The sequence below is a fragment of the Diachasmimorpha longicaudata genome, chromosome 10 (assembly GCF_034640455.1).
Source record: "Diachasmimorpha longicaudata isolate KC_UGA_2023 chromosome 10, iyDiaLong2, whole genome shotgun sequence".
NCBI classification, from domain to species: Eukaryota; Metazoa; Arthropoda; class Insecta; order Hymenoptera; family Braconidae; genus Diachasmimorpha; species Diachasmimorpha longicaudata.
This window is the reverse complement of record NC_087234.1, coordinates 5,545,689-5,560,996: the sequence shown is the minus strand read 5'-3', so window position 1 is coordinate 5,560,996 and position 15,308 is coordinate 5,545,689. Positions and strand designations below refer to the sequence as shown.

The window sequence follows — 15,308 nt, the reverse complement described above, 5'->3', positions numbered from 1 at the left end:
GATTCGCTCTTCCCCCCTGAATTGACGAAAATAATTAAGAAGTGATTTCTGGTAAATTTAAAAATACAACTTTCTCTGAAATTTCACTCCACCGGAAATGTATTTCGTGGGTTTTGCAAAGAGCCTTCCTTGACATTTATCTTTTCTCAGATTTTTTTGCTGGATTTTTTTTTCCCTTCATGAGACCAATTTTTCTTAACCTCAAAGTGCACCTAATGTGCACACGCCTACGACTCCACTCTCATTCTCTACCGTCTTGTCTTCGGTTTCTTCCAAGCACTCAATGTATTTTCGTTGCTCACAGCTTCACCTCCAGACACCCCCACACTCCTTTTTTTCAATCCGTCTGCATCCTCATTTTGTGCTTTTTTACTTTTCTCTTGCTGTTTTCTTCTTTATTTCGGTATGCATCTACAGTTCTTTCCTGAAGTGCTTCTTCTGTTGAATCTCAATGGTGAATTTTTCAATTATCCTGAGTGAGGGATTGTTGATGGTCTCCTACGACGTCTTGGAATTGTAGAAAAAATTCCACCGAGAATTCTCAGCCCTGAGGGGATGAAAAAATCGACGTGATGATTATAAAAACTTGTTCACCTCCCAGAAAATGGGTGAAGTGAAGCCAGGGCGATTTGAAAAGGGAAAATAATTTTAAGAAATGTTTAAAAATTCGAGATGGAGGGACGACCACCTTTGACTCCCTCGTGGCCGTCGCAAGTGTTCGACAAGATGGCGGTATCCACATCTGATGATTACGAATATTTTCGCCGATATCGAGGGATATCATACCTCTCACTATGTCAAATCCTTTATCCCCAGGTATAGAATGCACTTTCAGATGATGAAAGCCCTAGTCAATAAAAGAACACTCAACCGAGACTGAAGAAAAGAATAAGTCAAATAATTCCTGAATTTATACAGAAAGTTGACATTAAATTTCACATCCGAAATTCGCATTGGTCTTCACAACAGTGAAGAGAAAGGCGATTGTGCAACTCGGGATGGCAAATGTCCATCTTCTTTTAAATTTCAAGTCAAATTTCATTTTTCACTGCGACAACGGGACAGCTCACCACAATGGCGGAATCTTTATTACTTTCGGAGTGAATTATTCGACACACCTGAACCTCAATATTAGTCAGAATACCATCTCCGGGACCTGGTCAAATAAATAATGCATATTTTCCCCACTAAAAAATTCAAATTATTCTCTCGCGCGAAAATTTCCCGCCAAAGTTACTTTTCTCATGAGTACTCACCAATTGTTTATCACAATGTGTTAGACAGTGACGGAGACTGAGTACTTGCTTAAATTTCCTGAAGCACCTCCGTTATTCTTGACCCCTGTCAATCTCTCCCCTCTCTAATCTATCTGCAACAGTCACTTCTTCCTTATCATGAAAGATCGGAGTACGAAAAATATTTTCCTATGACGAATGTCAAAAAAATTGTCCACTCTCCTTGGGTATCTCCTCCCGGAGGTTTAGTAATCTTGGCACAGCAGTTTAAACAACCTCACTGGGATACCGCTTGACTCATCATCGTTGGTCGCCCCCTGAGGATTCAATAGAACAGTCACAACTTTGTTTCACCGCATCATCCACGAAAAAATCGTATTCAAGGCCTTTAAATCCCATTACTCGATTATATTCGCGCGTAATAAGTGCCTCGGAAAAGAAATAATTCACGCTTCGTTTGAGGTTTACGTTTTTTAATTTCTTATTGTACAGGGTCGCGGGCACTATCTCAGCTGCGTCAAATCGAGATAGCAAAAGTGATAAATCAAGCTTAATCTTTTAGTGCGGAGAATGAAAAAAAAATGAAATGTCTAGGTGTAAATTCAACCTGTTCGAATTATTGGGGCAATTGACTTTTTATTTTCGAGGCTTTTTTCTTTTATGGTTACGGCTGAATTACTCCGGTATACATTGCCTTTCAATTGATATTAGTCATAGGTGCAATTAACTACATAATTGTGGTTATTCCTGCTGAGAAGTTCTGATAAATTTGGCGGAAAATTCCATTTCTATTTCACTTTTATTTATTTTTTATATGCGAAGTTTCAATGGAACATTCTCTAGAATTTTATGCAGTTTTTTTATAACTGAAGAATTGATAGAAAAATCTAGGAAATTTGATGAAAATTGAATTGGATTTTTTCTCAACTTCTATTGATTTTTTTTCTATCAATAGTTTCATCTGGAATTTTTTTAAGGCACCGCAACGCTGGCCAATTTTCCAACAGAAGTTCAGCAGAATTTTCTGTCCAATTTTTCAGTGTTTTTCACCATTGTCAGGGGGATGTCAACATCTACCATGAAATGAGGATGAAAATAAACGTGGGAATAATATGAGACAAAGAGAATGTCAGAATAATTCAAATTACTGATGTAGAGAGGCAACCGAGGAATTTCTAAATAGTGGAAACAACGTAAAAAATAGAGAATGGGCGGAATAAGGAATAATTCTAGGTACTCAGGGAATTTTGGGACAGAGGTTCATGACAATAATGAAGTGGGGGAAAAATTAAACGGCGAAAATTTAATTTCAAAATAGGTAATTGTGCGGTAATTGATCCATAAACTTAGCCTGCCATGACGGATTGTACGAGTGTTTCCTCTAATAGTGAAAGTAAAAGGTACACTGTATATTTATGTGATAGCAAACTGCTTTGATCGTGATGTATAGTGTTTTCTCGCGTGTGCAGACACCGATGATAGCTCATGCTATCACAATCAATTCAATGGGAAAACAACGTGTTTCTTCGTCTCGATGAATCGTATGTTATCGATTTTGCAGTCGAGGGTAATCTGATTGATTACGATATACGCTTCAGCGCATAATTCTCTGGAGTCGATGAGAACTTTTTTTTTCCTTTAATGAAAGATTGCGAAATTACATATTTTGCAAAACACCTGAGACGCAAAATACGCGTGAAAATAACTTGTGAAAATTCTGGGGAACTATCGGTTATTGTACACGATGAATTTTTCAGTTTTTTCCTTCCTAAAAATATTCTTTCGATTGTTGTGACCGATCTAATCGCATCCACTCTGTTTCAAATTATCTCAGACTGGTTATCTTGGGTCTAATGAGGTAAGTAAAGTGGCCTGATGACTATTCGGGGCTCAATGGCTCTAGTTGCTGATAATTATGATGCTTCATGGGTTTTTCTGGGAAGAGTCGAATCACCTGAAAAGACTGCGCTCCGGGTAAAAGTTGTGAGTGACGATGGGTACGCGGAATTTTTATTGCATCACAATTGACGATTTGTTTCTAATTTTTATTTCGAGAGAAATTCGCGGGGATATTCATGCTTTTGCAGATGTCCAGAATTATTGATGAACGATTATCCGATATTGCTAGAGGCAGCTAAAAATGAATACAGATTTTACCCTGAAATTTACCTAAAATTTTTCCTTCGTGCAATAAATTAATTAATTCATTCTTTGGGGATATTGTTTGGATAATGCCTCTTTGACAATATCAATGATAATATTCAATTTCAAACGTCGAAGGATTTTATACCGACTGATGATAAGAGAATTATTAATCACACCATCAGGCGATGAATCGATTTCTGTCGATGAATATAATTCCTGTCACCTACGCGATGAAATTTTGTTGGAATAAAACGAAAGTTTTGAAAATTCGAGCGGAAGAAAATCGGCGAGAAATATCTGAATGTAAAAATATGTAAAAAATCGAAAGCACCATTAATATAGATCTCACCCTCGTGGTCGCATTTCTCAGTAGGTGATTAATTATTTCCTGCATAAATGCCAGTTTTATCTCGATATGGGATCCGTGTGCGTGAATTTATTAATCGAGAATCAAAGAGATTTAGTAGTTTCTCACCTGAAGGTGGATTCTAGATAACACTACAGCTATATCAGCGATGTGCACTCACTCATGTCCCTAAAGAAAGAAGTAACGGGATCGAGACTGTCGATAGTCGATATAAAATTCATGTATTTATTATCAATGCACCGGTCTTCCTCATCTTCAATATGTACATCGTACCATCGCCCCGAATTATTCGTAATTTTCTGCTCGGAGAGGGTTCCGTGCGCGAGGAAGTCTAATGACCAGGTGCACTCGCCATCAATTATTAATTTTTCATCAGGGATGTTTCCTTCTCCGATGGCCCTGCGCAATCACTCACTATCTCGACGCACAACTACATTCGTCTTCCCACGAGTGTCCAAGTTGGTCTACAATAAACAACATCGGAATAGTGCCTGTCCGCCCCGGTCGAGGCTGTCAAAATTCCTTTGATGTACGATTTTCCGAGATGAATGGAAGGAGATCCAATAAAAAAACGTCCTCATGAATTAGTCTCCATCGGCGAGTGATACCGAAGGAAACCTCACTGATTTATGACTCCCTCAGCCCACTGATTGACCCGCGGAAATGCCAGAGAAATGGAATAAAGATGCAGAGTACGACTTGGGTTTTTACAAATTAATCAATCGAGTCCTGGGAATTTATCCCTTCGAGTGTCAGGAAGTCTTTTCAATAATTCGGATGATCACTGTGTTGACGATAAATGTGAGTAAATGATCTATCAATCCTTGAACAATACTGATTAATGAAAATTTACATGTGGAATCCTTCCGCAGTGGATTATGCTCTGCGAACAGCTGATAGATTTGATATCCGGTTGCGGTAGGACAGAGGAAATAATAGAATCGATAGTGGGAGCGCTGTCATACCCAGTGGCAATAGCTAAGATAATATTACCCAGACTCTACTGGAGGAATATGAAAAGAATATTGGAGTCAGCCGTTGAGGATTGGTCCCGGAAGAACGATGCCAAAGCCAGACGTACCATGATGGAGTGGGTGACCATTGGCAGATTTATATTTATCCTCGAGATAACGAGTTTGTGCATGTTACTCACCTACACAACAATATCACACTTTCCATTTTCTCTGTTGACGCAAAATTCGGCGGAGAATGACAGCGCGATGATGGACCGGAGTTTGCCCTGGGGCAGCGGTTGTTGGTTGCCGTCGAGCACATCGAATCACATGTTCCTGGTCGCTTACTTCGCCACTTGTGTTCAGCAGATTGTTGGCAGTCTGAGTAATATGGGTTTCGATGTATCTCTGTTCATAATTCTCAGTCACATGTGCGGACAGATTGAAATTTTGAAGCCGGCGAGTTTCGATGAATCGAAAAATCCACGAGAAGTTTATCGCGAGTTTATTGACAGGCACAATCATCTTCTCAACTTGTGTGATCTCTTCGAGAGGACGTTCAATGTTATTATATTGATCCATATGGTGTTGTACCTGGGGCTGGTGACGATCGTCCGTGAGTGATGATTTTATTAATTTTCCGGAGGAAAATCGGGGTTTTATCGTCTGGAGAGAACGATAATTAATTAATATTGATTTACTTAAGGTTGTAGGAAGCCCTGTGCAGGATTAATAGACATTTACTCTCAATTTGTTGCAGTACTCAACACTTTTGTTGCCTGGTACTCCCAAAACATCGCGATGGTGATAAAAGCAGTCTTTGAACTGATGATAATCTACGTGCAATTATTTGTTTATTGCTACGCCGGGGAGAAACTCACCAATCAGCTTGAAAATTTACGATATGAGGTTTACAGTTCACCCTGGTATACTCTACCAAAAAAATCTATGCGAGACGTGTGCTTTATCTTGAGGAGATTGAACGACCCCTTTTACCTGACCTGCGGTAAGTTCTCCCGGATGAATATGGACTATTTCAAGAATATCGTCAAGGTGACGGCGTCGTACTGCTCAGTGATAAGACTCATGTTTTACGATTAAATTAAATTTTATAAATGTTCAATCAATCATAGTGGATGTAGCACAGACGAAGAATTTTGTAAAAAAAACAGAAAAGAGGTCCGAAAATAAATCGATTTTATTTGCTACGCGTGATAGATACAGTGTTATCTGGGGTGACAGAAGGGTGGACGAAGAAAAATATGAATTCATGAGAAAAAAATCGTTTATGCAAGGAACTCCATCGATGCGAATATTATAGTCCCCTCTGTAATTTCTGTCCTCCATTTTTCCCCATAATTTTCTTCCTCTAATGCCGACGTTCCATCTGCACGCAGTCGCGTAATTACATTTGTTATTTTAGCTTGAGCTCTAGGTAGATATTGAGTGCGAGGGTGCAACCACCCTCAGGGGGTGGTTAGGTGCTCATTCACCGTGCGCCATGATACCTACCCCGCAGGGCATTCAAGTCTCCACCGCAGCCCCAACGAAAATATTTTCAATTATTTTTCTTCATAAAAAAAATAATCAGGACTGATCAATCGAGTTTATATGTACATGTTATTATATTTTCAATAAAAAACAAGAAAACAATTAAATTACGTATGGCAGAATGACCTGTTGTTAAATACCTATTCTATAAATTATTCCTGGACTTCGACAGAGAGAGAGAACCCTATTATCGGGTATATCTATGTACAATGGAATTATTTCGAATTAATCACTTATATCAGACTTTAGTAGTAGTCAACAGTTGAATATAGTGCGCCTTATGGGTGATCTCAAACTCCTGCGCAGGCATAAAGCACTGACTCTGAATTCTCGGTTCCCTGAATTTCTTCAACAAGCTCCTGCCGATGAAGAAGACGCTGATGAACACGAGGCACGAGACACCAGCAATTCCCAGAATTATCATCTCAGTGTTCTCCCGAAAAGCCTGAACCTCAACGCACCTGGATCTCTCCGCACCGAAGTCCCCGGGAGTCTCAGCGCCGAGAGGATCCAGGAGACTTGCGCATACTTTGTACCTTCCGGGTACCAGTCCGGGTACGGTGACCACAGGCTGACTGCAGTTCAGCGTCTTCCGATGGAGGAATGAATCCTCAGCGAATACCACCACCGAGACTTGGCAGATATTCTCCAAGTCCTTAATCGTTGACAGGGCGACGTCAACAGTGAGAAAGCCCTCGTCGGATATGTTAACGTGGACTCCGGTGATTCTGTCCCGGAGTGGCGCCATCGTCGTGACAATTGGCACCGGCTTCTGCTCCCACTGGGGGCTGTTCTCCTCCAGGAACAGGAGATCGCTGCAGCCGAGGCCCAGGGTCAAGTCGTCGGTGACTGTCGACACGAACAGGACGATGCAGTACCGGTACTTGTGACCAATTTGGAGGTTTAGGGACGACGGAATGGCCACCGGTAGATGACAGGGATCCCTCATGAGGTTTGACTCGCAGTGAAGGGGACTGGAGTCGATCTCGATCTCGGTGTCATCCACCACTTCGTAGATGATGAGGTTGTCGCAGGTGTATCGTTGTGTACAGGACGCAACACGCCACACGAGATTGACGCCTGTTCGTCTGTCGTAGCGGAATTCCTTGAGGGTCACCTGGACCTGCGGGTAATTAGGGAATACACCGAAAACATGACTTTAGGCGCCTGATTTATGCCGAAATTGATTGCAGAAAAATTCTAGATACTGACCTGCGGTTGAGGGAGTTTTGTCATCATAGGGGGTGTTGGCTCGCCACACAGGAGACTTCCTGGTGACACCTGCGTCAGGACTCCATTCTCCAGTGCTGGGGGAGTAGCGCATACCGCGGACGTTCTGTCTTCCTCTTCGAGAGAGGAGTTAGTCAGCCAATTGGCGAATTCGAGAATGTTGCAGTCGCAGTTGAGAGGATTATCGGAGAGTGAGAAGCGTTTCAGTTTGAGTTTTGAGGTGGGTATTTCAGGGTCCACCATAGTTATGTCATTATCGTCGAGACGGAGGTCCTGGAGGTTGCGGAAGGGGATTATGAGGTCACTGGTAAGCGAGGGAAGGAAATTGTGGGTCAGGTCTAGGGTGACGAGGTTGTCCAGGTGAGCCAGTGATGCACTGGAAACGGCGACGATTTGGTTGCTGGCGAGATCCAGACGGGTGAGGGTGGAGAGGTGCCTGAACGCGTGGTCCTCCAGAACGTCGATCTGGGAATGGGAGTTTTGGACATTTCATTTTCATGTTAAAGTCTTTACATTTTTCTGGCGAAGAAACGTCGATTTTTGTGAGCGACCGAATAGATTTTCCCCTTTGAATTGAATACTTTGCGCATACCCCGGACAGAGTGAAAATGTGTCATGGCGGCTAGGAGCATTTTTCAAAAGTTCACGTGAGAAATTTTATGTAGAATCGTCTTGACATTGAGAGTCACAATTCAAAGCTGCCCCCAGCTGTCTCGTAAGCTAAAAATAATCCCGTATAATCACCTGATTATGGCTCAAACTGAGGTACGTTAAGTTCCTGAGTCCGCCAAGCGCTCCCTGCTTCACCGTTCCCAATTCATTCTCGGAAAGCGTCAGCACCCTCAATCGCGGCATTGACGGTAGTAAATTCGGCCCCAAGGGGCCAATGAGGAGATTCCTCGACAGATCAAGTTCCTCGAGATGCTTGAGACCACGCAGTGCCGAGAGTGCTGACACACTCAGACGATTTCCCCTCATCTTCAACGAACGCAAGATCTTCAGTGGTACAAACGCTTGAGGAGACAATTGGGATAGTAAATTGTCACAGAGATCGAGGTACGTGAGACTCGACTGCCCCTGGAAAAAACGAAGAATTGTCAAGTATTTCGTATATAAAAACTTGTCAACGTGTTTTCAATCAGAAGAATTAATCGTGGGAAGGGAATCTCAATTAATTCAACTCATTCCAGTCGTCAGTGTTGAATTATGTATTGTGAGGTGACTGCAACAGTAACTGGAAATGAAAGGGTGAGTACAAAAAAAAAATCATGAGCAGGAGAAATTAATAAAGAGCTTCCGTTCCCAGGGACCCAAAAATTTTAATTCTGACAATGTTATAAATTAAATGAAAATTCTGGAAATTCTGCTGAGGTAAAATTGAATGTTAAGAGATCGTCTCACTTTGAATGATTGTGCCTCGAGGGTTTTCAATTTATTCCTGGAGAGATCCAGTCTCTCCAGTCCCTGGAGATGCGTCAGGGCAGCTGTGGGTACCGCTTCGAGGAGGTTGTTGGGGAGTCCCAGGGCTTGCAAAGGTCTCACCAATGCGGTAAAGGCATTCTCATTGACCCTTCGCAGCTCACCGGTGGATATAACGAGCCCGTGGAGTGCAACGCCCTCTAAAAATCTCGACGGTAGCGTCGAGATTCCCGTTACCGTCACATCGAGGAGGGAAATTATTCCTTCGCGACTGCTTCTCAAATGTTCACCTATTATCTGAAGGAAAAAATATGTAAAAAAAATACGGATGTCTCTGGAATTGTTCATTAGATGTCAATGGTTTTACCTCCAATGCTGTTCTGTCTCCAGTGCATCGCAGCGTGTGAGGGAAATCACAGGAGCACTCAACCCTGGCTTTTGTGATGTTGGGACACTCCCAGGGGGCCTCGGTGATGCTTTTGATGGGTGGCGATGATGTCATCAAGGCCGGGGGTATCTCAGGATCATTTGGAGGTGGTGATGGAGTGGTTGATGTTCCGGATTTTTTTGTCTTTGTTCGGACGTCATTTTGGAGTCTCTCAGGGGGGCCGGAAGTGGGAGAGGTGTCTTCTGGTAGGTTTCCGGTTGCAAGGGTGAGTGAAGATAGAGTTAGGGAGGCTAGGATCATCAGAAGTTGACATTTCCACGGCATCCTGAAATTAAAAACGAGATAAATTGATTTTTTAGGACAATTAGTCTTTTTTTCCTTCTCGAGCATCGGAGTTCGTCCCATGTTCAACTTCAGAACGTACACAACAACCTAAAAATGATTTTAAAAGAATAAAAATATCTAAATCAAAATTTTCAGTTTTATAATAAAAATGTCGGCCAGCGATAAGTCATGGAATTCAGCACAGCAGAAGGCAGAGGAGTTGCTGGTGTCGGACAGACAAATCCAAGCGGATGAGGCTCCAAAATCCAGACACGACGCCGTGAAGACAATTCTCCCGATTTACATAAAGTACTCGCGGAGAATCTCAAATTCATTCTAGCGATATTCGCCTTTCTTTACCTCTTCGTAACGCTCCTTCACAGATACAGAAATCTAGTTCAACAATTAGCACATCTGTACGATAAAATGATCCACAGTCAAAAGAGGGAACAGATAAAGCGTCTGTTGGACTGCGCCGTGGGGCGGATGCTGGAGTACAAACGAGAAATCGTGAAACTGACTTGTTCTGACTATGAGTGCGTCAACTATTTTAGGGGTTTGACAGATTTATGAAACAGTGACCCACAAAAATTGATTCTAGATGGCCTGACGATCTCCTGATACAGATGAAGTGGACCCCAGATGACATTCAGATCCCGCCGATTTTCAGTTACACCGCAGATCGAAAAAAAGAATTGGAAGATCGGAAAAAAGTTATTGAAGATCTGGTAGACAAATTAAATAATCGTAAGACTTCAGATCCTCACGTAAAAATTTTACGCGGGAAAAAATGCATGAAATATCAACCCCTGATCATTTAATAATGCACAACAGCCGAACCTGACGTAGACCCTGGCGATCGCCTCCAGTCAGCAGAATTCTCAAGTGTTCCCTCCTTAACCCGCGCCCCCTCGATGGTCCGTCGTCGAAAATCAATGAAATCCATAATAACCCCTAACCTCCCCATCCCCACGGAGCCCGAAGAAGTCAGGATCGCTCGGGAGAAAGCGGATGACCTCAAAAAAGCCTTCTCCGACGCCATTTCCCTGATCCAGCGTCATGAGAGGGCGCGATTGGGTCGGGTAGTTGCCACCACCATCCAAAGGGATCGAGATTACCAGAGGAAGGTGAAGTTTGGTGACATTGAATTAAAAAAATACAAAAGAGAAGTTAAGGAGAGCGCAGCGACGACAATACAGAGGACCTGGCGGGGTTTCCGGGCGCGGAAGCTCCTCGCGGAGCGCAGGGAGAAGACGGAAATGTCGATGGGAATGATCCTTCCGAGTCGAACCGACAAAACAGTCTTCGAAGAGGACCTGCGGAATCAACTGAGGATTCAAGAACTCCAGGAGGAGTTCAGGACTGCAGTACACGGGACGATTGCTCGTGAGAGGGAAAAATATGGAGAGTCTAAACGCCTCGGTATCATCGACGATATATCCGAGGAGATACGTGCGTGGTTTCAGGAGTGGTTGGTCGCAGTCGGCCATTTTGATGTCTATCCACCTGAGCAAAATGGCGGATCGGTGCTGATCGTCACGGGACAAACTCTGACGCCCGAGGAATTTCTCGTTAAAAAATTGGAGGAGAAGGATAAAGCTGAAAAGGGGAAGAAGGAGAAGGATAAGAAGGACGAGAAGAAAGGAAGTGATAAGGAAAAATCGGAGAAGGATAAGAATAAGAGCCAAGAAGAGAAAGGATGGACTCCGCCGGAGTCGAGGGTCCTCCAGCCGATGGCTGACGTTCAAAAAGATTTCCTCGTGAATTGGAGCTTGCGGGATGAAAACTTGAGTCAGACCGTGAATGCGGATATCATCAGGGAAGAAATACTCTGTGAACTTCAGCTGGAAGCGAGGAAGACTGTGGACGAACTGATGAGACTAGAGTTGGACCGGATGAATGATGCCCTGATCAAGGATCACAAGAACGACGATCCCAAGTTTCAGTTCCCGGGGATGAAGAAAGGTTCCTCCTACCCTCAATAATCTTGCAACATTATTTGTAAAAATATATCTCGATCTAGCTCTCGATCGATCGATATATATATATCTCGATGTAGCTCTCGTCTGATTACAGGCAAGAAGAAGAAACAGAAGAAAGAGAAGAAGGGAAAGAAGAAAAAAGAGGAGGAAGTGATGAACAAGGACGAAGTTGATGAGATGTTTCGAGAATTAGTCGCAGCCGGAATAATCAGAAATTATCCGGAAGCGAGGCTGGGCGATTGGTGGGGGGATCTCTCCTATCAGAACTTCGAAGCTCAGAGGGATAGGAAGGATTATCAGCACAAATTGGGAGAGATAAGGAGTCTGATCATGGAGACTTGCGTTCTTCCCTTGGGGTCCAAGGAAGCTCACACTCTCGCACCCTCGTTACGGTAATTTTCTGAAGTTTAATCCCTTGCTTATGGATTATTGCATTGAAGAGGCTATCCTGGGGCTATCCTGGTCTCAACCCACCGGGATAATATAATTTTCAGGTCGGTATGTATAGCCGGCCTCCCACGAACCGGGAAGACATTTCTGGCTCACGCTATTGCCAATGAGATCGGCGCTCTCTTACTCGACTTGACCCCGAGTGTTCTAGCAGGACAATATGAAGGGAAGGAAAATGAAAAGAGACTTATGAAGATGATAAATACAGTCGCTAAGAACTACCCACCTTCCATTGTCCTCATTGACGGAGGCGAGAAGCCGTGGTTGAAAAAAATACCACCGGAAGAGAGAGAGAATCAGCCCAAGCGGCTCGCCAAACTACTTCCTAAATTTATAAAGGGCATCAAACCCGGTGATCAAGTGAGTAATTTGTAACTTAACGATGTCAATGTTTCTCATTATTTTTAAAATCTCCAGTACAACATAGGTGTAAATAGAGAGATAACGATAGAGATAAGGTGAAAAAGAAAACTTGTCTCAAACCCGTACGTCCCACGCACTTTATGGCGTCGCTAACCTGTTGGGCCCGCAAGCGGCCTTGGATTTAATTCCGCACGCGTGCGCCAATGCGACTAATCGAATATGGAATGTGTCAAAAGCATTATTGATTGTAGGATTAATGGATAGCAGCGCTGATTAATTTCCCTGGGGCGGGAAACAAATGTAATTTTCAATTTTCATTTTATCATTCATTCGAAATTCACTCGGTCGAGACACTACCGCGTATCATAATATTTCCGGAATATTTATCTCCGTCCAAAGCCGACAATTGCTCAATCACACGAATTTAAATGATAAATGTCTTATGTCTATGGATTTTTTCGATGAAAGTGTCTCATTGCAGACACTCGTTTTGGGACTGGCATCCGAGCCTTGGAAAGCGACTAAAAAATTCTACAAGATTTACGAAACATTCATCACAATTCCTGTCTCCGATTACAACTCCGTCTATCTCTTTTACCAAGATATTTTAATGAAATATCATTATGTCAGTAGACATTTTGATGTCTCGGCGTTGGCTAAGCTTTCAGTGGGTTATTCTCTCGACGTTATCCGTGAGGCTGTGGAGAATGTTCTGAACTTAAGAAGAAGAATAAGACTGAAGTTCGATCCTCTGAAGCCGGAAGAGATTTTGAAGGAGTTGCAGACTAATCAGACTATTCCACCGAAAATGGTTGACGACTTTGCAAAGTTCCCGACGAAGACTCCACTTGGGAGGAAATGGGGAAAGATGATGAAGCAGGAGAGGGCGGCAATTGATAATCCACCGGGGAAGAAAAAATAATTCTCAAGGTATGTTCGGGTCTTAAGGCCCCACAAAAATAGATTTCATCCGCAGAAGTACAATGATCATACTCAAGACAAGTTACTATATTAGTCCTGCGTCCACACTCGAGCAAGTTTTTGAGCGACTTACTCGTAAGAAATAAGGCCCCCCTTTTCCCCTTGTTGCACCCCACCCCCCACTCCTTACCTCTACACACGCGTTAGTCGCGTGCACCAACACACGACGCTGTTCTCCACAGAAGATCTCCCCCGTTTATCTCTCTCCGCTTGTCCACTCCGTCTTCACCTCTTCCTTTTGCCTTCCTCCTCCGTATTTATTTATTCTTTTATCTAAAAAATTGAAGTTGGCGCATGCACTTCACCTCGAATCACTGTAACAGCTCCCACGCCAGTACTTCTTCACTCTAACGATTGATACCATCGCGAGAATTTTCTCAGCATGAGCCTGCGTTTGCCACCCACGTGTTCAATATTTCAGCCTCGATTCATCATTTAAATAAATAAAAAAAATATATTTCAACGATTAAACTTCACTTGCCACTGACATCACATCTTCCCCCGGTAAAGCCCCGTTTCATTGCGCACTGCGAGCAGAACTAAAAATTGAAAAAGTGGCAGTAGAAAAAACAATCCCACTTTGTCAATAATTTTTTGAATCAGTTGTCAATTTATTTACTCAACACTAGTCCCGATGAACGAAGGAGTTATTCGACACTGATGAATAAACGATTAAATCCAATTAGTCGATCGCGATATCGTCGACTGGATGAAGGAGGAAAGGTGGAACGTAACTAAAACCCATTCGACGACAGAATGGGGCACTGGTATCTCCCCTCCACCCTTTGAATTTCATCTCTCTTCGTTCACCCATTCCTGTTCAGGTTGTGCGTTAATAGTGGAAAAGAAGTCGAAGAGAGGGTATATAACAGTGTTCAGTGTTCATGTGTTTTGTACGTTTGTACTGCTTCAACGTGGGTTGATGATAGTCATTCTGTCTTTGTCGTGTGTCCCCACGTCGTCTTTATCCACATAGCATAGCCATGTATGGAACCCAACCGATGCCATGGGTGTACGTTCTCTTCCACGGCCCTTAACGCCCACTTGCACTCTTGACTCTGTACGCAACGCGCAAACCCCTCGGACACTCACACAATAACATTTGGATTTATACATTCGTTATGAGCATCAAGTCCCACGAAATCTTCTTCGTCGCTTTTCACTCGCGGGTTATTTGTTTGTCGAGGATGCGGGCATCATTTCAATTCGTGGGAACCGAGATGTTTGTTTTTTGGGGATGGGTTTGCATGGGTGGAGATGGATACGTCACGTAGGATGCAGAGAATTTTATTTTGTGGAGAAATTAAAGACTGAAGTGCGAGGAGATGATTGCACTGCCGATTATCAGCCAACGTGAGATGGAGAAAAATGAGAGATGGGTTGAAAGATTTGTTCAGTTGATAGGAATTGGGGGAAGTGAGTTGGAGGTGATTTGAGGAAGATGAATAGGTTTGAGGCACGTTTGGAAGTGCGAGGTGGAGGTGCCGCCATGTTTGGGCCTCCTTAGATAGACGGGGGAGGTAGTCATGCGCCATGAAGGGGCCTGTGACGAGATCAAATCAATATCAACTCGCTTCATCTCATTTTTAGAACCGATTTTTAAAACTATTTCAGTTATTGTAACCACTCGAGGGTATCTGGACCTAAAATTTACAGATGATTTGACAGCAATTATCAATCATGGGGATAAAAAAATGTGACAAGTGAGATTTGAATATCGGCTGTGTGTTTGTTTCGGTTATTCTTTGAAGAGTAATGTAAAACCCACTAGCACCCATCGAGAATTGTGAGAACGGAGGAGGATGAGCCGTTAATGCCCGGGAAGAGGTGGAGTTGACAAGCGAAGAAACGCAGACATTTTCGCCCACGTGAAGTTTATAAAATGCATGAAATTTTATATTAAAATTTCCAAGTTCCTGC

The 15,308-nt window shown here is 43.0% G+C and overlaps 3 protein-coding genes across 4 annotated transcripts; 2 read left to right on the top strand and 1 right to left on the bottom strand.

Moving 5' to 3' along the window:
* The first annotated feature begins 4,158 nt into the window (after positions 1-4,158).
* LOC135166678 (odorant receptor 46a-like) lies at positions 4,159-6,015 on the top strand. Its single transcript, XM_064129191.1, has 3 exons — positions 4,159-4,548; positions 4,620-5,316; positions 5,461-6,015. The coding sequence occupies exons 1-3, from the start codon at positions 4,411-4,413 to the stop codon at positions 5,799-5,801; spliced, it is 1,176 nt and encodes a 391-aa protein (XP_063985261.1). The 5' UTR covers positions 4,159-4,410; the 3' UTR covers positions 5,802-6,015.
* LOC135166674 (leucine-rich repeat-containing protein 15) lies at positions 5,881-14,171 on the bottom strand. Of its 2 annotated transcripts, XM_064129186.1 has the most exons (7): positions 14,008-14,161; positions 13,519-13,927; positions 9,268-9,613; positions 8,883-9,197; positions 8,226-8,558; positions 7,464-7,946; positions 5,881-7,374 (listed from the first exon to the last, which is right to left on the bottom strand). In XM_064129186.1, the coding sequence occupies exons 3-7, from the start codon at positions 9,610-9,612 to the stop codon at positions 6,490-6,492; spliced, it is 2,361 nt and encodes a 786-aa protein (XP_063985256.1). In that variant the 5' UTR covers position 9,613; positions 13,519-13,927; positions 14,008-14,161; the 3' UTR covers positions 5,881-6,489. The 2 variants fall into 2 exon arrangements, with proteins under 2 accessions (XP_063985256.1, XP_063985255.1); XM_064129185.1 differs by having other exon boundaries at positions 13,519-14,171.
* Positions 9,627-13,475, top strand: LOC135166673 (dynein regulatory complex protein 11-like). Its single transcript, XM_064129183.1, has 7 exons — positions 9,627-9,921; positions 9,996-10,148; positions 10,214-10,359; positions 10,447-11,577; positions 11,689-11,986; positions 12,089-12,404; positions 12,889-13,475. Exons 1-7 carry the CDS (start codon positions 9,782-9,784, stop codon positions 13,327-13,329), a joined length of 2,625 nt encoding a protein of 874 aa, XP_063985253.1. The 5' UTR covers positions 9,627-9,781; the 3' UTR covers positions 13,330-13,475.
* Positions 14,172-15,308: the final 1,137 nt, after the last annotated feature.

Bases quoted from the DNA above. Each gene is read 5' to 3' on its own strand.
- LOC135166674 (XM_064129185.1), bottom strand. From the start codon at position 9,612: ATGCCGTGGAAATGTCAACTTCTGATGATCCTAGCCTCCCTAACTCTA. The intron at 8,559-8,882 runs GTGAGACGATCT...CGTTTTTTCCAG, and splicing joins TCGAGGCACAATCATTCAAA to GGGCAGTCGAGTCTCACGTA. The intron at 7,947-8,225 runs GTGATTATACGG...TCCCATTCCCAG, and splicing joins TCAGTTTGAGCCATAATCAG to ATCGACGTTCTGGAGGACCA.
- LOC135166673 (XM_064129183.1), top strand. From the start codon at position 9,782: ATGTCGGCCAGCGATAAGTCATGGAATTCAGCACAGCAGAAGGCAGAG. The intron at 11,578-11,688 runs GTTCCTCCTACC...GTCTGATTACAG, and splicing joins GTTCCCGGGGATGAAGAAAG to GCAAGAAGAAGAAACAGAAG. The intron at 11,987-12,088 runs GTAATTTTCTGA...TATAATTTTCAG, and splicing joins ACTCTCGCACCCTCGTTACG to GTCGGTATGTATAGCCGGCC.
- LOC135166678 (XM_064129191.1), top strand. From the start codon at position 4,411: ATGCCAGAGAAATGGAATAAAGATGCAGAGTACGACTTGGGTTTTTAC. The intron at 4,549-4,619 runs GTGAGTAAATGA...ATCCTTCCGCAG, and splicing joins TCACTGTGTTGACGATAAAT to TGGATTATGCTCTGCGAACA. The intron at 5,317-5,460 runs GTGAGTGATGAT...AATTTGTTGCAG, and splicing joins GGGGCTGGTGACGATCGTCC to TACTCAACACTTTTGTTGCC.